This window comes from Drosophila persimilis, unplaced genomic scaffold (assembly GCF_003286085.1).
Source record: "Drosophila persimilis strain 14011-0111.01,24,50 unplaced genomic scaffold, DperRS2 tig00000124-arrow-pilon, whole genome shotgun sequence".
Lineage (NCBI taxonomy): Eukaryota > Metazoa > Arthropoda > Insecta > Diptera > Drosophilidae > Drosophila > Drosophila persimilis.
In genome coordinates, this window is record NW_020825294.1 from 224,317 (window position 1) to 249,688 (window position 25,372).

Below are 25,372 nucleotides of genomic sequence, written 5' to 3' on the forward strand. Positions count from 1 at the left end.
GAGCTTCTTCTGTTCTGCTTCTCTGGGAAAAGTTTTTCTCAACTTAAATCTGGAATTTCCCACTCCTCCCATTCGTAAATCCCCCAAAACCACCAACATGTGATTGGAATACAAAACTAACATGTATTTTTCAGTTACCGCAATGCGAATCACCGTCAGCGACAGCCGCCCACACGCATGTCCCTATAGAGATCCGTACAGCCCTGTAATCCTCCCGCATTATTTCGTTCTGTGGCACACGCTCCACGCTCCACGCGGCGGGTGGTCTCGGTCGGAAAATTCCATCAGCTACAAGAATAGAAAGTACTTTACAGGATAAGCGCCCCGTGGCATCCTTGACAAGCCCCCGCTCTGTATCATCCGCTCTGCCCCCCCGTTGTTGTTGAATGTTGTATTTGTGGCATACATATTGCACCATCCAATCCACAGCCTTATTCCTCCCCCCCACATAGGGATTCCTATCGTATTCGTATTCGTATTGTTTCTCTGTTTTGGACTTGTTGCACGGTCTGCAGTTGAAATCAATTTGCAACTCCTTCCACTCGAAATTTCACACAATTAGAGCCAAGAAATCAGGTTGATGGGGCAAGCAGGCCATTAACGGAATCCTACGCATAAACAGCGGCCAGGAAAATACACCGATTTTATGGGCGAGGGCGTGCCCCAAGATGGTAGTTGAAGGGAGAGCCGTAAAAATCGAAAGAACCCAGAGACCAGAGGCCAAGACGAAGGAGCCCTCTCTGCACAGTGGTTCGGGGACTGTTCAATGGAGAACTGAAAACAGATAGAATATAGTGGGAAGGAAGGGCCTGAAAGTACGTCATGATTAACTCTTTTCAAATCACATTTCATTCGCTTATCTACAGCGCCTGTCACACTGTATCTCTCCCCCGAATGAGCAATGAACAGTGTGAATTTTATGAGCTCTCTGAACGTTAAATGGTTCCCCAATTTAATGACGAATGCAACACGTCGAAGAGGAACCCTCAAGGAGAAGCATTCCCCGTTAAAAAAAAAGCGTAAATGAAGCCACGAATATTCATACTTTTCCGGTTTTCACATTTCCACTAGGATTCGCTCTGCACACCCGTTCCTTTGGAGAGTGTCGTCTGCCTTCTGCTTGCGTTAATTACTTAATTTTAATGGCCTTTATTATGCCACAAGAACAAATACCTCCTCTCCTCTCCCGCACACATGAGTGTGCCGCACGGAGATTGGAAAGTGTAAAACGCTTCCATTTACAAGCTCATAAACAGAGTCGCTGCTGCATCGTTGTGGGCCATTAAAAAACAGTCAACAAAACTCAAGTTCTCGCTTGAAGAGTAAGGGCAAGGGCTAAGAATGTACTAAGAAAATATTAAGGCAGAGATCCGGGGAGAATTCCTTAAGAAGAATGCGCTTCAAGAGCTTAATTTCATTATTCTGTGATGCTCTTAACATTCTGCTCAGATTCGTCATAATCCATGTAAAGTTTACAGAGCAGAGTAACCGATTTGCACATGAGCTTTTGTCGATCGCCCTTCCCGTACTTGCTCGTAATTCCTCTCTGAGAGAGTTTTGCCTGTTCCTCATATCAATGTCTTCAAGTTTTCACTGTAAAACCAAGGTACATTTTTTCAAGGTAACACAGCGCTCTTACGATCGGGGTCTATTTTGTTTTTCCTCTCTCAAAGAAAATACTCAAATAGAATTCTACTGAAATAAATGACTAAGAAATCAATATGAAGCTCCTATCTTCTATCGTTTTACCAAGCGTGAGCCGGCAATACAGCACCACCTCTCCCCCTGTATAAATTACACCTTGAGCACAACTGCTTAATTTACAAAAGAGCGAGAGCGACAGAGTATCATTTACTGTAATTCTCGCCTTTTGCTTGTACGAAACTGATAAGAATTCCAAATGCGCTGCCAATTGGCAGACCCTGCCAAACCCCCAAAATCACTATAAAACTCACCTTTTAGTGTATTCAAAAAAAAACAAAAACCCTCCTCCACCAAATAACGCTTTTGTTTTGGGGAGGTGTTTTTAGGGTCTTTGCCGAAAGCCGTCTTGTGATTACACACACACACCACTATACAAATGCATGATTGTATGTATGTTCCACTTGTTGCCAACTGCGCGTTTTGTTGCTGGAATCTCGAGTGTCCATGCGTGTGTGTGTGTGTGAATGCGTGCGTCTGTGAAGTGGTTTTTTTTGTTTATAACGGCGTCTGCCAGTGCAACAAATAAACAAAAGACGAAGGCGACGACAGCAAACGGCGACAGAGCGACGACGTCAACGCAGGTGTCGCAGACGTGTGACGTATCGAGGGGGAGCGGCGGGGGCCGCGAAATATTACAGCGCGACAAACATGACGTGAAACACAAGAGAGGGGGCAAAGGAAAGGCGCGTACGAACACTGAAGCAGCGACAGAGAAACACACTCACGCACAAAAACGCAAGAACCGTAAGAAACAGCTTAACGTAATAAACATTTGCAATTGTTTAACAGAACAATTGAACGATAGAATACACTTTCCCGGTGTTCAATTCAAGCACAAAATGTCGAGAAACTAACACAGAACCGAAGGGGGATTAATTATGCACGAGGCATTGTTTTATTAAACACAAAATTAATAAATTAAATTTTGTTGGAGCGCGTTGGAATATAAAATATACGGTCTGACGCTCTGAAATATACCAAAACATACCGTCTCATTTTCAAAATATACCGTAAATATACTGACGAATTTGTATTCATTGTTCCATTGTATTCCTCGCTATTTATCTTCAGTTGCTTATAACTAGTTAGCTAGGACCCTCAGTTCGCAATAAATAATTTTATCCTATTGACTAATCACTTTCTACAAGATTGGCTAACTTATAGCTCTCATTTATATTGAATTGTTTATAAAATAAGGCTTACCAAAAAAGTCAGCAACAATTATATTATTATTTTTACATGGCAACTACACACTGACTGCATTTTTCCTACATATTAACTACATTTTTGTGATCGTTTGTTTACAAGTTTGGCCTTTTTTTTCGTATAAGCCCCATGGAAGCGCCAGTGTGAAAACCTTCGCTATCCACTTTTTGACATGAATTTTTCCCGAAATGGCATTTCTACACTATTTCTACATTGGTGCCTTGGACAAGAGGGTTAGTTAATCTTAAAAAATACTCGAAATTACTATGAAAAGTGTGTGTGAGCTAGATATGGTGGTAAGAAACCCTCTCATTTTCGAAATATACAGATAAAGAAACGACCTTAGTCCTTAGATTTTATCTTTCATCTTTAATTAACAGAACGCCCACGATATCTTTCACCTGAACAGCGCTAAAATTCTTCATATACATTTCTGGTGTAACATTCAGTTAACAGTAACAGTAACAGTTAACAGTACAGAAACAGCTGTTTGCTGACGGCATGTAACAACACTGCCCCACACGTTCCACGCCGAAAATCTACATTTTACTGCCATTGGTGGCTGAATTTTTCGCTGGCTGGAGATTTTGGTACGTAGCAGCTGGATTTAAACTGAATCATCGAATACGCCTGGCTGGAGTCCACTATGAGCGCCAGCGAAGAGTTCCAGGGCTGGCTCAACGAGCAGCTGCGCCAGCTCAACACAGACGAGGGGGTCTTTGGCTCGTACATTGTGGGCATACTCGAAGGCGAGGAGTCGGACGAGGAGAAGGCTGAGGGTCTCGAGGGAATCCTCAGCGAAACCGGGGTGAGTTCTTTCCATTTGCCATGAATTCAAGCCTGCTAATTGCTAATTGCATTATTCCCTCGTCCCCCAAAAGTCTGCCAACATTGACGATCTGGTGGCCACCATAATGCAAAAATGGCTCCACAGCCATCCCAGCACCGACGAGCCGCCCAAGAAGGGCCTGGACATTGATGTGAACGCTCAGCTGGCCAAGCTGCTGGCCCAACAGAAGCTGCAGCAACCCGCCGCCAAAGAGCGCGAATACACCGAAGAGGAGCGACGCATCAAGAAGCAGATTCTGGCGCAGTATTCAGAGGTTTTCGCCATCGAATCGAAGCCATGCCATAAGCAAGTCCTTAACCTGTGCTTTGCATTTCAGACTGCCGTTCCTGGGGATGACGATGAGCAGTCGGAGCCGGAGAGCGATGATGACAGCGGCGGTGTGGCCCGCAACACAAACAAGTCCGATGTTCAGGCTCTGGCCAAGGAGAAGCGGGAGCAGGCGCGCCTGGACAGTGCGGCCAAGAAGCTCAAAGACAAGGAGGATCGCGAGAAACAGAAACAGCTGCGCGAGGAGAAAAAGGAGAAGCGCAAGACCGTCAAGGGAGAGCGCCGTCGGTAGCCCGCCACAATCCGATCCCCGAAATCATAGTTCTGTGCAAATTGCCAATGCAGCAGCAGCTCCCCCCACACCGAGAGAGAGAAAGAGAGAGGGCAGCAGGAGTCTCCTCTAGATACTACACATATATCTGTACATTATATATACACTAACCGACTTTGACATTGTATTGCAATTGAAACGCCAAAGTTTTGAATGGATATTTTTAAAATGTCTTTCTTTTTGGGTTTTCTTCAATTAATTTACTAAATTAAATTAAAAGTTGTCTCAAAGTAGCAGCCAGATGCTTGGGAATTCTCGATCTCTAATGCTAACTTGGCCAACTATTTACGATTAATCTCGGCTAAGAATCTCAAATGTTCTCTCGCTGTATATACTGCATAGTAGGATTATTTGTTTGATTTATGGATCTGTTTCATCGGTATGATCTTGGCCTTCGTCCTCGGCTTCCTCCTCCTCGTCGAGGGCTTCGTCTTCCTCCTCGTCCTCCTCCAGATCTGGCACTGGCTCTGACTCTGGCTCCAGCTCGGGGTCCTCGGGATTTCCTTCATCTTCTTCGTCGTCGTCATCAGCACCAGGTGCAGCAGCCTCCTCATCCGGGTCCTCCTTATCCTGCTCCTCGAGCAACTCCTGGGATACCTTCATAATGCCCTCCAGATCGTGCAGCTTGAACCGTCGATTGTTGGGGTCCAAGCAGTTGGCCTTCACCTCCAAGTAGTCACCAATTTGCTGCTCATCCCAGCTGGAATACTGCACAGGCATGAGAAATGCAAGAGATTACATCGTATCCGTATGGATAGTCCGCAGAGACTTACCACCGAGCTGGAAGTGAAGAGCAGCTGCTCCTCGCCGGGCTCCGACTTTACTCTGAGAAACTTCTGCAGGAGACTCGCCTGCACATCCTTGCGCCACAGGCAGAGGCGAGTGTTCTTCATCCAGTCCTTGTCGAGGAGGTCCGCCTTCTTCATCAGCAGATCCACCTGGTGGAGCTTCACGAACTGCTTCTTCGGGGGCAGACTCTGCGGCCGCTTCGAGGTGCTGGCCAGTGGATACTCAAAGTCCTCGTCGCTGGGATCCGTTTCTAGGTCATCGTCATCGTCGTCGTCGGATTCGTCGTCGCTGTCCACCTTCGAGTGGCGACGCTTGGCCTTGGCGGCCGTTCCAGCAGCCTTTCTCTTGCGACCGCCCTCACCGCCGCCTGGTCCCCCGCTTGCACCTGCAGCTCCACCTGCCCCCGAACCTCCAGCAATGGCTACGCCGATACGTGGCTGCTTTGGTGGCCGCTTCTTGGTGGGCCGCCAGTCCTCCTCCGAGTCGGAATCGTCGTCTGGACTGTAGTCCTCCTCTTCGTCGCTCTCCACAAATGTGGTGGTCACCAGCTCGGTGCGACTTCGCATTCTTTAGCGCCCACTGCGGATTTTCTCTATCCCCTGATTTCTGATTCTGATTCTGTTTCTGATGCTGTTGCTGTTGCTCCTGTTGCCGAGGTCGAGGTTTTGAGGTTTTTAGCTCTCCTAAGGCGGTCCTGCGCTCCTGCTGCTGCTGCTGCTGCTGCTGTTGCAGCCACTTGTGCTGCTGAATGCGTCCCAAAGCTGAATGAAAATTTTATTGTTGACTCCGAAAAGCTAATTTCCACACACACACACACACATCTATTGGGGGCGCTCTCTCCCACACGGAGTCGTGTCGCTCTCTCCTTGGATTCCTTGGTGTATCCTTTGGGGGTGCTTTTGATTTCGCGCTTTCGCATTCTCAATCCGTTTTCTGTCTCTCTCTCTAACAGTGTGCTTTTCCCGCGTTCGCAGGGTTGCATCTCGCGAGGTACAGGGTTGAATTTTACTAAATAATTCGTTCCTTTTGACTTTCTTTGAACAAATTTAATGATTAGTAGCTAATTTTTTTGTGAATTAATGCCACCAAAGAACTACCGTCTAACATGGCACCAGACATGGCCAAAACTTCAGCTTTGGGTCGCTATATCTTCAGGTATATCCAAGAATCCAAAACCTTGTGAAAGGTCGTACATCTCTCTTTTAAATTCATTCATTTTGTTGTGGATATCTGCTCTATAGAGGCCGATACAAGTTAAAAAAGTAACCAAATAGCGGTTTTTAAATTTTTAAAACGATTTTGGGGGTATTATTGCAAATTTTAAGTATGTATGCATTAGGAAGTGATCTATTCATCCAGGCCAGCATTGTAATATTTGCCTCGTGAAAAGTACAAAATGTTTATTATTTTATGATCCACCTGGATCACACTCCACAAGTAAGTTCAACAGTAATTGTATTCTATTTTTATTATTACAATTCCTTTGTCATCCGATTGCTCCATTAGCAGGGGCACATTTAAAACGGAGACGTAACAAAAACAAGCGATTATGGTTTCTGATTTGTTTTAGAATATATATTTTATTTAAACATTTACGTAAAGCTGGACATTGGAGCACACATACACTAAGAGTCTACTTATTTAATATCTACTATCTTCGTTGACGTATTCTCTATGCAAATTTCTAATTTCATTTACTCATGACTGGTTTCGTCTACATCTACTCCACAAGTGCTTATCTATCATCTATTCGGAATGGTCTTCATCTCAGTCATCATCCATCCCTTAGACCTGCAAACGCTATACACGCGTCGGTGTCCCATAGATGGATCCAGCTCCGAGTCCGCTACCGGGATTATTCCGCCTCTGGGCGAGCGGCGAGGCTGGCTGGACGGCCGACGGTCCGTTGTTGTTGTTCAGCAGGCGACGCTGCTGACTGTCCGAGTAGGCGCGCTCTACAATTATATATTTGTATATATACATATACATATACCGATATATCTCCCGATCTTGTCTCATGCACTAAGGAGGGAGTCTTTCGTGTTTTCTGTGTGTGTAAAGCATGCACTTTTTCTTACATTTTTTTTCTCTTGGTTTACCACATATTTTCCGTTTCTTCTTTAAATTGTTAACATGCAAAAAGGAAAATTACAAAAAAAAAATAATATAAATATATATTCGATAAGACTGGAGTTGAATATGGTGCTGGGCTGGGGGTTATCTGCGTTAAATGAATAAAAGTTCGATGATTTGTTTTACTCGCTGTTTGTCTGTCCCACGACTTAGTCCCGGCTGTGGCTCCGATACTGCGACCGTGGGGCATTGCTGTATGACGCGCGACACATTTAACCGAAATTTTATAAAAATTTTCTTGAAGACTCGCAGATTGTCAACCTTTGTAGGTCGAATGTTAGTTGGCTTGAGCGAAATTTTGTAAATTATTGTAAAAACGAGTTGGCGCCGAGGTGCACTGCCGTATGACGCGTAACACGAAACCGAAATGTTTAGAGAGGTCTAAACGGAATTTCGGATGATTGGCCGTTCTTTTTTATATTTTATAGTAAGGAAAAAATAAAAATCAGTGCCGAGGGGCACTGCCACATAACATGCGCGACACGTATACCAGAGAGGAGAGAATAAATGCTTCCTATTCCAACTAATATGCCCAGAAACGTAACGAAATGCTTAATGGAATGATGTGTGTTCCGTGTTTTGTAATGCTTAAGATGTCAAATCATAACCAAAGTGGAAAGCATGCCAGATGAGATGGGGAGTTATGAGAGGAGTGCAATCAGAGCCATGTGGCGATGGGGAAACCGATGCACCTACCTCGAAACTTCAGGCCCTGCGCCTCGTTGATGATGGCCGCCAAGGCCGGGTGCTGGTATCGTTCCCGGAATATGGCCGAGCCATTGGTGTTTCCATTCAACGCAGCACCATTTCCATTGCCATTGCCGTGGAGGTGCTGCTGCTGATGTTGCATCATCAGAAGCTTATGCTGCGGCGTATGCTGGGGCGTTAGGGATGTGGGGGGTGTGGCATTGCCGTTTTTGTAGTAACGATTCTGGTTGGGATCGTAGGAGGCCTGCTGCTGCAGCTGCTGTTGGGGCTGCAGCTGCTGTTCGTGGTTCTGGTTCAAGCGATTGGCCATCTTGATGGAGGCGCAGCGCTCCTCCTCGTTGTTGCGCATCTTCAGGATGCGCTGGTCCTGCACGGAGTACCGCGATCCGTTCAGGGCATTCAGCTGGTTGAGATTGCTGACCTGGCTGCTCAGCTTCTTGCCCCGAAAGCTGCCTGCGGGCGAGCCATTGTTCAGCAGAGTGCCGCGCGAGGAGCTGCCGTTCGTCTCGGTGCTGTCGCGAGACGCCTCGCGGTAGCTGGACGGACGATGCGTGGACGGTGGCGTATCCAAGCCGCTGTCATGGGCCGAGCAGTCCAGTTCGATTTTGCTGGGGGCACAGCCTCCTCCACCCGTGGGCAGCATGGGTTGAACTAAAAACAGACCAAGGATTAGTTGGTTTCTTTCTCCAATGTCGAGAGAGACTCACCTGAGTGCCGCATGTCGGTGGGCGCTCGGGGCTTGCGGTACAGCCAGTCCCTGTCCAGCTCGTTGCCGTTGTCCGGAGTGGCGCTCACGCCGCGGAAGAGCCTGGGACGTCGGAGTTGGACCTCCGCCTCTTCGGTCTCCTCGTCGACCACCTGATTGCTGCCGAAGCTGCTGTTGATGAAGATGCGCCTGGGCGACCCGTACAGGGCTCCACCCTGCGTGAAGCTGTTCTGGGCGGAGGCATAGCCGTTGGAGTAGCGGCTGAGATTCGCATTGCTGTGATGGGGGATCTTCTGGGGCGTCGAGTGGTTCGTGCTGATGCCGCTCAAGTGGTGGTTGTGGTTCTCGTTGTTCAAGGCGCTCAGATCCGGCACCGAATCGGAGAAGAGGAAGGGATTGGCGCCGCCATAGCCGTTCAGGCTGCCGGCTCCGATCTTGTGGCGTGCCAGGCCGCCGCCCGTTCCGTTCGTCATCAGCCAGTCGTCCAGGGCACTCGAGTAGGTGCCTCCCAGGCCAAAGTGCTGGAACTGCAGCGAGGCATGCGACACGGGGGCAGCCAGAGAGGCTCTCGACCGCGGTCCCTGGGCAATCTTCAAAGCTCGTCGTCGCTCCTTGGAGGTCATAGTGCATTCCTATAATGTGTTTTAGCAGTAGTTGTTTAAATCGGACTTGTGTTTTATTCAGAGTCTACATACCTCCAAAAGCTCGAACCAGTCTTCGAGGCCATCGTCGCAGCGCAAGAGCACCCGACCCTCGCGTCCCAGCAACAGTCCAATGGCGCTATACGAGCGCCGATTCAGCCACTCCACCTTCTCGACATCCACCAGCTTGACCTGAGGAAAAACGCCACAGAAGAACAATGCAAATCGTTAGATAAACAAGTTAAAGGTTAAAACTAAAAACCAAAAGAGTTGTTCGGCTTGCCCTCCCCTCAGTGGGGGTCTGGGAGAATGCATTTTTCAATGGAATTACTCGTAGGGGTGTGAATGGGGTCTCTGGGGGTTTAAAACAGAAAACTGATTTCTGATAGGAACACATGTTGATATTTCAAAGAGTTGAGAAAAGACTTTGGCTATAGAATATGTATATGAAGAGTGAGCGAGAAAAAAAAACCGAAATTTTTTAAAAAAGGCGATCAATCTTGGGTTAGATTGGAATGTATGGATTTTCTCACGCAGAGCTATAGTTTCCCAAGTTCCCAGTCCCCTCTTCCAGTGTGGCTTAGCAGTAGGACTATTTTAATCCTAAACAACTTTATGAAATCTACAGAATTCATCTTAAAAATTCATTCTTTAGAGAAGCAAAGCAAACTTCTGTATTTTCTAGCACAAAACTTTTCCGCTCTCCAAACACTTTCCCATTTTCCCCACTATATATATGTACATCCATATTAGAACCCTAGTATAAATTGCAGCTCAATTATTTGTAGGAACAAGAACTTTATGCCCTAACAACTTTTACGCCCAACAATGCAACAATTAAGTGTCGCTCTCTTTTCTTTTTTTTTGCATTTTGAAACTCGGTTAAAAGTCATTAGGCCATGAGGCCTGCTGTCCCTCTCCCATTGGGAACAACTTTTTTAACATGTAGAACTTTTTATTGAACTTATTTTTATGTTTTTTATGAGTTAAACTTTAAGTTTGCCACTGATTCTCCCCTTCTCGATGTTCTACCGAGTATTATGGCCAAGAACTATGCGGAGGCCATTAGGCAAATATGTCAGCAGCACCAGAAGCCGCATCTGAGGCAGCACCAGCAAAAGCACCAGCAGCGTGTGGCAATTAGCCAAGTTATGCGGCCTCTCTTCTCTTCCTTTCAGTATTTCTTTGCTTCTTTCTCATTTTCTCTCCTCTTCTAATGGCCAGCATAATTAAGTTCTTTAAGCACTATAGAAGGGGGGTGTTCTGTCGGGGGTCTGGCCACTTTTTATGATGGAATATGGCATCAAGTTGGGGCCAAAACGATTGCTCTTACGAGTGATTCGTGGGATTTGTTCACGTCACGATCAAAAGGCACCGAAATGGGAGCTCCCGTTGGGGAGTAATATTCCAAAAATCTGGCGTGGGCGAAGACAGCCAAGAAATACATCAAATTGTAATATTTATGATATTCTAAAAATTACAGCAACTTTCGATGGGGAGGAGAGAACGATAAAAATAGACTTGAAGACACGAAAATTAAAGACTGAAAATTGAGGGAAATAAAGGGGCTTTCAGGGCAAGAATTTCCAACGTTTAAGAGGATTTTCACAATCTTTATCAACCGCTTTTCAAACTGCACTTTCTCCAGTCCCTCTCACTTGACCTTTGTTTTCCCTTTCCCAAAAACTCTGACCTCACTCTCCACACGCAAATCCATACCCACAATCGATGGTGGTTGAATATTTTCCGCTTTACTTTCGGTTAACAAATCACCAACGTTCAAGGTCGTCATTGGTCTGTTATTTCGTTGTTGTGTTATTATAAATAATTGATATTTATGAGATTTTATGAACAAATTCCATTGTTGCTGCCTGGGCCTGTATATTTTGACACATTTAATGGCATGAGCTGTCAAAACGAACACAAAAGCTCAACTCAATGTTGGGCCCTGGATTTTGACATTGCATTATAGGAAAGAAACATTTTGTAGTGCTTTATGAAAGTATATGTTAGAGGGAGGGGTTATGAGAGGTACAGATAGGGGTCTTTTATTGGACAAATGCTTCAGACGAACCCAATCATCAGAGGAGTAGATTTATGTGACTTTTATGGATGTGCTCCTTCCTAATTAATTTTGATTGATTATCCTCATATTTAATAATCATTTCATGTAGCTATGGCCCAGCTCTCCCCATTGATTATCTTTTAATTATGTGCTGTACACATTTTATACATGATTAAACACTTGGCAGCCTTCGCAGGGCAGCCGAGCCAGCGAAGGTCCTTCAGTGCAACCCAATTAATACTGCTCATTAATGCTGGAAACAGGTGCAAAAAAGTGCATTTCCCCAGGCATCCTTCGGGGCCCCCTCTAGTCGCCCTCCCACCACCAACCAGCATGAATGCGGATGAAAATCAATATTGATTTCAATCACTGTCAAAGTGCAAAGAGCTGCAAAATTCTCAGCAAAAGAAGAAAACTCACATCCGACCCTGCAGGCAGGAGGCAGACATACATATCTCTCATTCCCCCCCCATCTCCACTCTCTCCCCCATTCATCACCTGTAATTATTCTCGATTGATTTCCCTCGACAATCAGCCCAGCAGCAGCAGCCGCACACAAATTCTGTTTCATCTCCCAGACAGAGAGGGACGATGAAAATAGTTTGAAAATGTATGCAAAAATCAAATTAAATAATTAGACAGAAACAGTCTGTCGCCTTTCTCCCTCCCTCCAATGCCTAATTGATTAAGTTGATTATATTGACAATATTGAGATATTGAATCATTGTAGTGTCAATAAAACATCAATGAACACGCAAAAACAAAGAAAAAACCAAAAAGAAAAGATAAAATGAGATGCCGCCGCCTTCGCTGGTGTGTCTCCTAATGAAGCAACAAGCATTTCTTCAGTGCTATCTCTGTCTAGCCCTATCTCTGTCTCGCCATCTCTTTCCTTTGCTCATGGTTGCTGTCTTTGCTAAGGCGTGTGGCTCGGGCGTCTGTGCGTGTGGGTGGGTGTCTTTGATGTTTCGATGACCATTTTTGGTGGCATTTATTTTTGGTCTTCAATTTGAAGGTCATTTAGGTGTAGTTTATGGGTCTTTAAAGATTTTCGATTAATAATATATGTAAATCTAATGATCCGAATGGTTTCAGACTAGAAATATGTATTTTAAAGCTATACTTTTGCCCAAAGATGGGGATTTTTGAAACATTATAAACAAGGAGGCAAGGATTCGTTTTGATCACACTTTTGATGGGTTCCCTTTTGAAAGAACATTTTTTGGCACATATTCATTGCCAACAAATTCATTCCGCCTTTAAGATCTGCCTAATTTCTTTATAAATATATTTCCCCGCGCATTAAACAAGTTAATCTCCCGCATGGGGCGTCGTTCCACCTGTCATTATTTTTTGCCCCTCCCGCCCTCCACCGACCATCGACTTTTATTTACTTTGGAAAATTGCCCGCACAGCAACACAGGGTACATTTTTCAGTTGAAAACAACAACAAATAAAGTGTATTTTAATTTAAAATTAAACAACCTGCTGGCGGAATGTATTGACAATGCTTTTAAGAGAGATTTTAGCGGAACAGTGCCAACAAAAAGGAAAAACAGCACAAATTTTAAACAAAAATACAATTAAATTCAGCAAAAAGTTCAGCATAGGGAGAGAGAGAGAGCGAGAGAGAGAGGGAGAGGGAAAAGTAATTTTCCCATGATCTCTTTGCGAATGGCGTGGCGTTTGCTTTTGTTGCATTTTTATGTGCATTTTCCTTATTTGTTTAAGCAGCAGAAAACAACAGAAAAAACAGCAACGACAAAAGCTGGCAGCCTCTGAAGCAATGAACAATTCCATTGCAAATCGTGTTTCAGATACCCTAACAAAGGGTATATCCACTGAAAGAAGGATTTGGAATTCCCATCAAATGTTGGGAAAATTCTATAATCTTCTCAAATTTAGATTTGGGTATCCTCCGGTGAGAGTATACAATTTTCCACTTTTCTCCTCTCAATTTTCCACTCCACTTTTGTTGTGTTTTCTTGCATTTGTTGTTCCTGTTTGTGTTTGCCCCGTAGTCTTTTTCTCGTATTTACTCTCTTTTCATGTAAAAGTTGTGTGTGTGGGGGGGGGGGGGAGGCGTAATGGTTTAATGGAGGAGCACCGCCCCCGAAGCAAGGGTGGGCGGGGGGTCTAGAGCGCACATAGTTGTTGGCCAAATTAACATGCAGCAGATGCAAGTTTTAGCCAATTAGTTGCATCTTCCGAGAAGAGCTAAAGTTTTTCTTTGCGTTTCCTCAGTTTCTGCGATAGTTTTCCACGGATTTCCATGGAACTGATTGCCCATCAATACGGGGTGGCATAGATAGATCTTTCAGCTGTATCTCAATGGCAAAACGTGACAATGCCCGGCATTGTCAACCGCAAAAAGACTTCATTTATAAGCAATGAACGAAGGTGTGTCCCCCAGTCATGCATCTATCGTATCTGTCCCCCAGAGAGCAGGTTATAGGAGTATTCAGGGGGCTACATAAATCTCTCCCTCTCGCTGGCTGGCTGGCAATAGAATTTTGCACAATGCGCAGTAAATAAAAAAAAGTTTTGCTCCCCGCCATAAAGAATGACTGAGAAAAAGTTAAAGGTGGTTTATGTGTAATTCTAAAAAAAATATACATATATATAAACTATTTTCATGGACTTACCTTAAATATAAATTGTCCCATATCGGAGGCACGTTCATTGGCCGATCCCGAGGCCCTCTTAAAGCAATGCAAGTAGTCACGAGTGAGCACAAAGTATCTGCAAGATACAACACAAAAAAGATGGTCACAAAAACCATTCACGACGTCTCGATTGACCTTTAAATGTACGACTAAGACCCAGCAAATCTCCAGTTAAAGGTCAACATTCAACACCATTTTAAAGTACTTTCTATATATAATGTTTATTTGTGTATATCTCTCTGGCATTTGTTATTAATAAATCATAAATCATGCGCCACAGCAAAAAGGGAAAATGAATCACAAAATCATGTAAAAAAATAAAAAAAAAAGGAAATCCTCTGGCCAGAGTGCCTTCGATTTTATGACCTCCCTAAGACGATAATAATAATATTTGATTTTGATTTTATCGCTTGCCGTTTTGCAGCTATGAAAATCGGTTTTTTTTAATGTGATTCTGCATTTGAGAACATCATATACAATATATATCTGGGAGTGACTTGGTTCTCAGGCTTTAAATTTGTTTTGGGGTTTGGGGAGCTCTCTGCTTATTAACGTGGTCAAAAGCAAATTGCTGCTAGAAAATTGCTGGCCAAGAGGTAAACGGTTTGTTGTTTTGCTCCGATGGGTGGGTGCCATTCCCCATTCCCTTTGGTTAACATTGTCTGCGGCTAATGATCATTCGACTGCCATAATGGTTGCGGAGATCTAAGCCGGAGATGAGCGAGAACTTAATCACTGAAAACTGTTTGTTGGGGGTTTCTGATTCCCAGAATGTTTGCGTAATAATTTCAAAGGAATTCAAGTGAAGAAACAGCTTTATTTTATAGAAAATACAAATCTATTTAGTGCGAATATTTGTATCCCACTTTTTACTGATTTCTGCTTATCAACAGTGAGCTCTCTAGCATTTAACCATTAGCAAAACATTAAAAACATTATATTTTGATATATTCCCAAACATAAAAATCAAATTATAAGCCGGGGCTTAGTTGGTGTCATTAAATGTCAATTAAAACGGCCTGGATAAACGGCTACGCGGCTACGCGGCAACACGGATATATGTACAATATATGTATATATTTCAAAGAGTTCAAAGAGCAAAAGCTGAAAGGCCAAACGTAAATACCGAAATTGCATTGAAACATAATTAAATTTCAATTAAATAAAGCACGAGCGGGGACACAGGACACACAAAAGAGCCGTCATACAGGGGGGAGAGAGAGAGGGAGAGGGAGAGAGAGCACCCTCCCACTCTCACCAATTGGCATATTATCTGGCAGGGTACAAGTACGTTCCAGCATTCAGCGCCACTGTCAATTATGGCCTTTTTTGCAATTAACAATCCTCCCAGAGGTTGTGGAAATATTTTTGCATATTTCTGAGGGCTCCCTGCGAGTCCTGGCTGCTGCTGTCTGGCTGCTGCTCCTGCCATCCGAGTGCAGATTGCGGTGGAGGTAAATTTAAAAGCGCTTAACATTTACGCGAACCGAACCGAACCCTTTCCCGTACTCACCTCTCCTTCCAGCGGGAGAACAGACGATCCCTTTGCTGCCACAGGAGTCCTCGCTTAATGGGTCCCGTCATGGAGGCCACCGGAATGCGTCCTGCCAGCAAGGATTGCTGCAAAAGCACGAGATAGATAGATAGAAGGGGGGTTGCATGAAATTGTTGCTGATTGTGCATACTTTTTGATTTAATTATGGAAATAAAATGCTATATAGTATATGTATTTATGGGGTATATTGTATATCTATGCCTCAGCTGTTTTGTACTCGTAAATTCTTTTACGAAAAAAAAGCCAATTTCCCACGGAAAGAGAGAGAGAAAGCTGGAGAGGCACTCCACTCTCGAGGTGGAGAGCCCCCCATGATTAATGTTGCTTTAAAAACGCTGCCACTTGCGCCACTTTTCAACCCCACACACACACACACAGCTACTCCCTTGCCCCCCTAACAGTATTCTTCCCCCCCAGTACCTTCCTCGATTCTCTCTTCTGCCATAAATTCTGTTGGTTGTTGTTCTGCGGTTTGTTGTTTTGGCTTTATGAGCATTAAGGCAATTTATTATCCAACCATAGTGTTATAATATTTTACATTAACAAATGTGGCATGGCAGCAGGCAGCAGATCCTGCTCCTGGGCTTATCTTGCGTAATTATCATGTATCTGTATCTGAAGGTGGTGGGGATTACACGGAGAGTTAAAGGAAACAAAGGAAATCAAGTAGAGATTGATTAAAAGGGAGTCAGAAGGGAATCGATTAGAAAAGATACTTCCTATAAGGAAATATCTATCAGATACGCTGCCAGGTAAAACTTATTATCTTTTGGATACATTATAACTAGATAAATACCATCATGGTTGAATGTTATTGAAATACAAACAGAAACAAATGTAAAAACGATCCCACCATCTGTTGAATCTTCTTCGATTTTCTTTTGCCAATAAAACTGTATTTCCCTATGAAAACAATCATCAAAAGCAATAAAACAATAGGCAGATACGATAGGCTATGCTCGATTCGATTTAATAACTCAATTTTTGAACTTTTAAACGCAGACGGAACCCCAAAGGCCAAAAGCGAACGAATATTTCAAACAATTCAGAGTCATAAAAATAGAAAAAACGAATCCGAATCGAATTGAATCGAACGGATTGGATTGGCTTGGATTGGCTTCACCGAAAACTTAATGAGATGCTCATCAAATGCCCAAAAGGCTAAAAGCCAGAGTCCACAAAAAATCCATCAAAATGCTAACGGGTCGTTTTATTTGCGATTTGACAAAAGCGTGAATCGAAAATCGAATTATAATTGAGAGATAGAGGGACGGAGAGACAGAGAGACAGAGAGAGACTCCCCAAATCTGGTAGCAGCAAAACAATTTCTGGCGAAAAATCTCTTTTGCCAAATACCCGAAACGAGTCAATAAATCTTTGGGGCTGCTGAAATTGAAGATACTTTTCGTGCTTTATCGGGGCCGTGGCATCTATCCTATCCTATAAATGGAATGAAGTTCTTAGCCAGTTTTCTGGCCGGTTCTGGTCCGAAATTAATGTTAGTCACGAGGCAGGCACAGACAAAAGGCCAGACAAAAAGCCAACTTCCAGCTCAATATGGTCGAAACAGAGAGCAGAGAGAGAGAGAGAGAGAGGAGGAAGAGGAGAGAGTGGCAGAGCAAGGAATCTGTGGGGATAATTCTCCAGTAAAGGGGGGAAAGGGTAAAAGGGAAGACCGGTATAAAAAACTTGGCTTCAAACTTAATTTGGCGCATTAAAAACTATTGTTAGAGAAAGAAAGAGAGAGAGAGCCGAAGAGCGGGAGAGACAGAGAGAGACATAGAAAAACGTGCAGCAGCCATTGCAGTTAATGAGGAAAATGAGTTTGCTTTTCCCCCCTCATCCCACCCCCAACATTTTTGTGGGTGGAAATTGCATTTCGTTTTCTAGCTGGAGGATGTATTCATTCATTTTCGGGGGTTTTTTCTTTGCAACCGGTTTGGGGTTTAATTAAATGGAAAACTGTGTCAAAACAGTGGCTAATGGGGGAAGTAAGGGGCTTAAAAGATAAAATGTACTTCCTTTTGAGGTTTTAAGAGGGTTTTGTGGGTTACTTTTGTCTAAGAACAAGACAGTTTTGGGGCTTAAATTAATGTGGAGTGAATAACGTCATAAAATTGCATTCTTTGATGCTTATGGAAGATAATTGAGTATCTTTTATAGAAATTCTAAACAAAACTGAGTTCCAGAGTTAGTTTTCCATGCCAAAATCTTAATTTATTCCCTGCATCTCGGGTTCTCCTTTCCAAAAGCATACTAAATCCAAAAATTCTTAATTCAACAACATGAAAAATCTTTGCTCCAGCTCTAGTGCCACAAAACCCCCTATCATTGTTATCTTTTAGCGTTTTGCTGTGGCCCCTAAGACCTACCTCTATTTGCCTTCCATTCCGGGCACTATCTCTGCCTTCATTCTGCTACCTATTTATTCTGTCTGCTATTTAAAGATACTCTACTCGTATACATATCTTTATCATTGTTTAAGTAGAATTTAAATGAATAATAAATGTATTTTTAATTAGGAAAGCACACAGACACAGATACAGACACAGACACAGATACAAGTGCAAATGTTGCAAAGTCAGAATAATTTTTGGAATAATTTTGGGTTTTATTTGATTAATTTCGAGATTGTTTTTATATATATATCGCGCTCCAAAGGCAAATTTGTTGCAGTTTTTTCTGTAGGTCTCTTGTGTGTTTTTTTTCTCCTGTTGCAACTTTCCAAAATGATTATATAACTTCAATGTCATAATGCCCTCATTTTCAATTGCATTTCGTGTCATTTTTTGTGGAGTCTCAGTCTCTCTGATCGTTGTGTGTGTGTGTGAAAATTTCAACAATTTGCTGAAAATTCCTCCTCTTTGCAGCAGAGTTGATTATTTATGCTGCGGGTTTTACTCTCTTACGAGTATAATATATTTCTGGTATTTCTTTTTGATTGTGCATTCAGTTGGGGCCTTATATAATTACCTGGCCAGCGAGCCAGCCAGCCAGCCAGCCATCGAGCCAGCCAGACCAGACCCCTTTTATGGTGGCTTTTAATTGAGGTTGCACTGCCAGATACTCGTACAATAACATCTCTTGATGGATTCACACCCAGTTTTTTCTTCTGGCTGGTTTTTTGGTGCCTCGATGATGCCCACACAGAGAACACAGTTCATGTGCTGCAGACACTTTTGGTCTCTGATTTCCGCCAACACCCATTCCCCAATCTCCAATCTCGCCGGAGAAGCCCAACCTCTCATCATCCGTTTTATTGGGGGCCTGCCTCTATTAATAGTCATCAAAGTTGAGTGATTTATGGCGGTTTCCCTTCGAGTAATCAGCCAATGCCAATGCAAAATCTCATACATTGCTCATATCATCAAAAAAAAGATGTAAATTCAACCAAAAATCATGTCTATCTGGGGTTCTTTTAGGAGTACAAACAGTACTCCTACATTTATCAACAATTATATGCTTTATTTCCGTTTGGCCCCAAAGATACGGCCCTCGATCCCCATAGGCAGCGTTTTTGGGCATGTCATTTGCTTGGCCGGAACGTGATGAAAATTATAATTGAAAAATTATAATTTTATGCTTTTTGTGTACTAAATTATGCTTACATTTTGTGCGTATTTTTTTTATCGCGGTATATACTGAAAGCATACGTTTTGGGAAGAGTCAGAAAATACCTAACAATATAAGCAGATAATAAGAAACTTGATACTAAAAAAAGTGAAAATCTAAAAGATATTTCATTAAGATACAATCCCCTCTATCCACAAAAACTTTATTAATCATCGGCTCGAAATAATTAATAACCAAAAAGGTGGCTCTTTCGAAACAATTGAATGGCGCAAAAAGTATCTTTGAATAAAAAAGTATCTCGAAAAGGCAGCAGCCACTAAAGTCAATGACTTTTATAACTTTTTTAATTTAATTATGGAATGAAACTACTGCACGGCGGAGTTCAGTGAAAAGAACACACAAAGTGAAAATCTCTGTGCAACAGCTGGAAAAGTAAAGGGAAAAACATAGGGGAGAAAGGGGGGAAAGGGGGGAAACTAAGAAAAGTTGGGGGACTGGGAGTTGGGGCAAAAATGTGAAAAGGTAGAGCCTGGTTTTTATTTAATAAATATATATATTTTATACCCTCTTTTTGTTGCCAGTTGAGAGCACAGCAAGTATTTATGACTTTTGCCGGGACGAAGAGGAGGAGGAGGAGGAGGAGCATCAAAAGAGAGAAACAGAAACAGACTTTTGTTTGAGCAAAAGTCAAATATAATCCGCAAAATGAAAATGAAAATTCAATTTGCCAACAAGACATGTTGAAACAATTGGCAAAAAACACACACAGAGGAAAACCCGTCCAAATGTTTGCCTTTGGAAAGTCAACTAAAAAAGGAGTTGGAAAGGTGCGCTAATATTTGCCTTACCCAATGCCAATCCGTAGAGAAAATCATGTTTGCCGGAGTTTAAAACTGTTTTAATATTGTATCTTTTTTCACGCACAAAAAACGGATAAATATCTGTATCTTCGACGATCGAACCGCACACCGAGCCGCTTCAACAGCCATTGACGACTATTTCGAAAAAAGTTCTGTGCCGTTGAGCCAAAGATTTTCATGACAGAGTAAAACCGCCGCCCAAACATTTCTGTTTTGTGTTTTTTTTTTGTTGTTTTTTCTTCCAACATTCACATATGGCAAAAACAAGCCCAAGTCTCTGTTCGAGTGTTTTCGTATCTGGGTATCTGTATCTGCATCTGTGTCTGTGTGGCATGAGCACATGCAAAAAGTATCTGTGTGGCTGTGGCACAGGCACATATTGTCGCCTATCGTCTGCCGCGTGACGTGACACACATGTGGGCCATTCTAAGCAGATTTTCTGCCGTTGCCTCTGCCTCTGCCGTTGCCGTTTTGCTGTTGGCCAAACATGTGCCTACGGTTTTTGGCTTTTATGGTTTATGTGTTAATAAGGCGACCTTCAAGACGCACCAAAGAGCTGCTGAAATCTCGGCTTCTGCTTCTGCTTCTGGCCGGCATTCGATGTGTGCCAATGGATGGGCGTGTGGTAAATGAATAAAGAATGAGGGCCAACATCAAAGAACATCAATTTGTGGCCAAGTTTCATGGGAATTTATTCAGGAATTTAGTAACGAAATTCGAGTGAATTCTATATAGTTTCGGGATAGTTTTTCTTTGGCATCTATAAATCACACTTTTTCCCAGGCAATTCCCTAACCCAATGACCTTCTCGTCGTATCTATTATTTGTTTTTCTCTGTCTGTCAAGCTGCGTTCGTTCTCCTTTCAAATGCACTTTGTGAAAACGATTCGCAATGGGGAGCCCCCCTCTCTGTCTCCCTGCCTCTGAATAAAATTTGAAGCAAATCGAAAATCTCAAACAGAGAGGCAGGAGTTCCTGCAGCGCCAGAGAACAAGAATTTGTGATGTTTCTCTCGTGGCTTCTCGGAAATATTCATCTTCATCATCATCATCAGTATGACGTTACGCGTTAGAGGTGGCCCTGGACGCGCCAATGGGTCTGCCAAAAACAACGAAAAAACAAAAGAGTTTTCAGCATTTCTGTGCACCATGTGTGCAACGAAAAGGGAAACGAGAACAGGAACCACAGCAGCAGAAAGGGAAGCAGAATCAGCAGCCCTTGAACTTGGGCCGACAGGCAGGAAGTGTTGGTCCATTGGCTGTCAGGGCCTAAATGTTCCGCCGCTGGCTTTTGCCTCAGTTTTTTGATAGGGTATGACAGAGGGTATTAGGACTTTGAGAGCAGGAAAGAAACAGTTGCGCGATGGGAGGGAATGTATTCGTATTAGAGCATGAAAGATACTACTTTAATCGTTGATTACTATGGAAATTTCCATTAAATATGAATAAGGATGAATAAGTTTAAGATATTCTGTAAAATTCCACACAAATCCAAGTCCTACTTCCACTTAAAGAATGAACATTAGTTCTTCCAAGAATGAACATTAGTTCTGCCAATAATATTTCATTCAAAGATCGCCAAAAAAGGTGCTACAGATGATTGACTCTGTTATAAAATACTTTTCATCAGTCTAAGGAATCCTTTTCTACAGGTTAAAGGATGTTTCCAATTCTCACGCTTCCTCCACATAGAGTATTCCATCTTCTATCTTCCCTTGTACTTAAAAATTCCCTCTCTTGATTTTATTTTAAAAATTCTATGCATATTTTTGCATAGCACTCTTGACTCTCGACTCTCCTTCCTTCCGCCAGCTTCCTTCCCCTGTGACGTTGATGATGGCGTCATGGGGTCTCCTCGATAAAAAAATCATGTGGTTCTTGCTCTCCTCGAGAGATGTAAGGTGTTGCAATTGATGTGGCAGCCCCGTCCCCCCCCCCCCCCCCCCTCTCTCACTCTCCTCTGTGAATGTGTATCTTTGGAATACTCGTAGTCGTATCTATTAGCCGCAACTATGTAAGGTCACGCCTAGCATGAGACCGCCCCTAAAAACAACACCATTCTCACATGCTGTTTGCAGTCCAACTTTGTATCTAGATACGCGCACAACATTCGGAATGTGTGTGTGTGTGTGTGGCAGTTGCCGCTGCCGCTGCTGCCTGATTATGACATTCAACATGAACACGTAGCGAGAGTGCAACACATGCGAGCGACAGCCGCTGTTCCCTGTCGTCTCTGGTATTTTCTCTGTATTTCTGTATTCTTTTTTGGCATTTCTGTATTCGCATCTGACAGCAGGAAAAACTGCAAGACAGCGAATTTTCTGCGACTTTTCTTTCCTGCTGCTACATTGTTATGGGAAAAGATTTGATGTACTCTCCCTCTTGACTGTGGAAGGGTGGCTGTATCTAGATACAAGTTATGGCAGGCTATTAGCAAAAGAATCAAGTGGCTAAAATATTGGTTTGATCTTGCCTGGCATTACACACAAAAGCGTTAGATTCTTCGGTTGAAACTCACCTGAAAATACACAAAAAGAGAAGAAATTTTTGATTAATTACTTGGAAAATTCCTCAAAATTTATCTAGAGCTATAACAAGCCAGAAAACACTTCGAAAAAACGAATTAGAATTGAGAGCTTAAGAAAACATGTTTATAGATCATAAGACAACGGGATTATTGCCCTATAAGTAGGGTATAAGTCGTGCCAAGCAGCTTAAGCATCTAATTGTAAGAAAAGCTTCTGTTAAATTGAAAATCGTATACAAAATATATGTAAATGTATTATATTTCTTGAAAACGAAACACCTGCAAGGCCACTAAATGCATTTTATGATTATGTTATAAATCTTTCAGATATACAAATATCTCTCTTGACCAATCCAATCGGAACAGAGGTGTGAGAGAGCCAGAGAGTGAGCCAAAACAAGTTCTATAGTAAAAACAAAAAATCGAGTGGGGTTCAAGTCAAGTGTGTGCCAACCGACATAGTTGTCTGTAGAGCTGTTAGATACCCTGTATTTGTAGAGAATAAAAGGTATATTGTTACAAGGGAAACTATATAGTAGGGAAGGGGTAGCATTTACGGGCTCAGAGAATGAGTGGACTCCTATACAGCTTTAGCAATCGAATGGATGGTTCGTCTATCCATATATCTCTCTGTATATAACCCTGTAGCTCAAAGACTATAAAAGCTATAGCATTGAGCTTTTAGTTGGTTAAAGATATAGTTATACCTTAGTAAAATGGCTATATGTGCATTGCTTTGAATGACGTTTTTTTTCAACACGTGTTTTCTTGATTTATTTTATATTTTTATTTGGGTAGCTGTTAATAAGTACAAAACAAAAAGGCATAAAGAAATTCAATATCAATTTTATTAATAACAAAAAAAAATAATTGTAAATTTTTCACATAGAAAATGGGTATAACAGCAAAAAATATTTTGTATGAAAAAAATTTCCAAGGAACAAGTTTATGGGAATATGTACTCTTTTAATAATTAATGGAGTTAAACTTATGCTCCTGAAGCTTTTGCAGCCCACTGTGCATTGAGTTCGGAAAGTTTTTTATTGTTGTTATTTCTATCCTGTTTCATTTTGCAACTATCGCTTGTTTTAATTGCTTCAATGTATCGTTCTGCCTTGTACAGGCATAGACTTTTGCTGCAAGGATTCCCCACAGATCCTCAATTGGATTTAAGTCCGGACTCATTGAAGCCCACTTAATCAACGGTTTATTGTGGGTCTCAAAATAGTCCATTGAGGCCCGGGAAACATGAATTGGCGCATTATCCTGCTGAAATGTCTATTGATCACCATGGAAATGCTCAGCAAATGAAAAAGGTTCACTATCTATCAATTCTATCTATGCTTGAGCATTCATCCGGCCGGATATTAAACATATTGGAGACCTCCCTTTAGCACTAAAGGCAGCCCATATCATTAGCGATCCATCACCATGGTTTGGCTTGTAGCAAGTTGCCCGTGGATGAAGCGGGTCTCTCCAATATTTATGATGGACATCTGAACCGTGTAAACTCATTTTTTTTTCATCACTAAAAATGAAATTTTCTAATTCGGGGTCCCAGAACTTTTGTTTTTCAAAAATGACATGCGCGCATCATTATGACGTTTAGTTTAGAGGAGTTTGCCCACTTTCTTTTGATATGTCAGGTTAAAATTTTCGTTCAAAATTTGGCTCACACGTTGCCTGGGGATTGTTAACCCGAGTTCTGCCTTGATTTTGTTGCAGCTCATTAGGTCTTCAGTTGCAAACTGCCCCAAGTGCCGTTTTGTCAATTCTATTATGGTTGATACTGGGCCAAGTCGACGATTTATGCGGTAACCGTCTGGATCTATGAACATTTTTGAAATAGTATTTTGATGTCGATACATTAGCGAAGCTATTCGACCAGTTTTTATGCCGGCTAATTTCATTCTCTTGATCCTTCCCTGTTCTTCCTCAGAAAATGATTTACCATGTGGCATTTTTAACTAAAATGAAATTTTTTTTTTTAAATTTGTATTGCTTTGAAGCAATAATGAGTGCTTACGTACAGAATCAATCAGCTTGTCACTTTTACTGAAAAGATGCTAACACTGCGACTCTCAAAACATGAATAGACATGATTGCACATATATCTATTTTCTACGTAGAGCGCGAGCTTGATCTCTTATCTAAGCTAATGGAACCACAAATGGAGTTCAAAGAAGACGAAAATTTGTCATAACTGAGCACAACAATAAGAGATAAGAACTGCATAGTCAAACCCAACAAGCATCTATTACTTTTTAAGAAAAATTGAAAATAAGTTTTGCACATATAGCCATTTTACTAAGGTATTCTACCTAAATGCCAAAATTCATCTTCATTGGATGATTATTACTATAATATATAGAATACTATACTTTTTCCTTACTTTCTTTTCCTTTTAATAATCTCCTTTGGATAGAAGGTATCTTCTAGTCGATCTATCACTCCCAGCATTCTTTCTCGTGCTCAATTTTGTATCTCAAAGTGTGGGCGAACGAGTGACAACCAGACAGACAGAGCGCGAATGACACTCGCGGTTTCTATAAGGTCAGGCATTCACCGGAGTCTGTCCGTCCGTACGCACCGCCTCAGACCGTGGCATGAGTAATAATTTCTTAATTGTCACACTAAACATTAAACAATTAACAAAATACAGTGTATAGGGCATAGTTTTTCGTCCAATTTTCATGGGGTTTTCAAGTGCAATAATCTGTTGTGTGAAATTCGCTGTTTTCCCCTTGGTATTGGGGGTTTATTTGCGGCTCGCTTGGCTGCTTTTAATTGTT

General features: G+C 42.4%; 4 protein-coding genes across 11 annotated transcripts in view; 1 reads left to right on the forward strand and 3 right to left on the reverse strand.

Annotated features, from left to right (window-relative positions):
* LOC6593855 overlaps nt 1-2,473 on the reverse strand; it is a 96,617-nt gene extending 94,144 nt beyond the window's left edge. The window contains exon 1 of the mRNA XM_026987154.1: nt 1,956-2,473. The gene's annotated coding sequence lies outside the window, so the exon portion shown is untranslated. The remainder of the gene's footprint in view (nt 1-1,955) is intronic.
* Nucleotides 2,474-3,433: 960 nt separating this feature from the next.
* Nucleotides 3,434-4,516, forward strand: LOC6593854 (coiled-coil domain-containing protein 43). The gene is made up of 3 exons (XM_002019186.2): nt 3,434-3,718; nt 3,792-4,013; nt 4,077-4,516. The coding sequence occupies exons 1-3, from the start codon at nt 3,557-3,559 to the stop codon at nt 4,317-4,319; spliced, it is 627 nt and encodes a 208-aa protein (XP_002019222.1). The 5' UTR covers nt 3,434-3,556; the 3' UTR covers nt 4,320-4,516.
* A 76-nt stretch (nt 4,517-4,592) lies between these two features.
* Nucleotides 4,593-5,898, reverse strand: LOC6593853 (glutamic acid-rich protein). The gene is made up of 2 exons (XM_026987296.1): nt 5,132-5,898; nt 4,593-5,066 (listed from the first exon to the last, which is right to left on the reverse strand). The coding sequence occupies exons 1-2, from the start codon at nt 5,711-5,713 to the stop codon at nt 4,719-4,721; spliced, it is 930 nt and encodes a 309-aa protein (XP_026843097.1). The 5' UTR covers nt 5,714-5,898; the 3' UTR covers nt 4,593-4,718.
* Nucleotides 5,899-6,725: 827 nt separating this feature from the next.
* LOC6593852 overlaps nt 6,726-25,372 on the reverse strand; it is a 63,651-nt gene continuing 45,004 nt past the window's right edge. For 3 of the 8 annotated variants that reach the window (XM_026988023.1, XM_026988022.1, XM_026988019.1), the window contains 6 exons: nt 15,580-15,686; nt 14,046-14,142; nt 9,390-9,527; nt 8,696-9,326; nt 7,977-8,639; nt 6,726-7,102 (listed from right to left, as the gene is read on the reverse strand). In XM_026988023.1, coding sequence (XP_026843824.1) covers nt 6,948-7,102; nt 7,977-8,639; nt 8,696-9,326; nt 9,390-9,527; nt 14,046-14,142; nt 15,580-15,650 — 1,755 coding nt within the window. In that variant the 5' untranslated portion in view covers nt 15,651-15,686 and the 3' untranslated portion in view covers nt 6,726-6,947. Of the gene's footprint in view, nt 7,266-7,976; nt 8,640-8,695; nt 9,327-9,389; nt 9,528-14,045; nt 14,143-15,579; nt 15,687-20,042; nt 20,124-24,972; nt 25,130-25,372 lie in introns of those variants that run through there. The other 5 variants (XM_026988024.1, XM_002019184.2, XM_026988025.1 and 2 more) reach the window with 5 other exon arrangements.

Bases quoted from the DNA above. Each gene is read 5' to 3' on its own strand.
- LOC6593854 (XM_002019186.2), top strand. From the start codon at position 3,557: ATGAGCGCCAGCGAAGAGTTCCAGGGCTGGCTCAACGAGCAGCTGCGC. The intron at 3,719-3,791 runs GTGAGTTCTTTC...GTCCCCCAAAAG, and splicing joins GAATCCTCAGCGAAACCGGG to TCTGCCAACATTGACGATCT. The intron at 4,014-4,076 runs GTTTTCGCCATC...TTTGCATTTCAG, and splicing joins TTCTGGCGCAGTATTCAGAG to ACTGCCGTTCCTGGGGATGA.
- LOC6593853 (XM_026987296.1), bottom strand. From the start codon at position 5,713: ATGCGAAGTCGCACCGAGCTGGTGACCACCACATTTGTGGAGAGCGAC. The intron at 5,067-5,131 runs GTAAGTCTCTGC...ATGCCTGTGCAG, and splicing joins TCTTCACTTCCAGCTCGGTG to TATTCCAGCTGGGATGAGCA.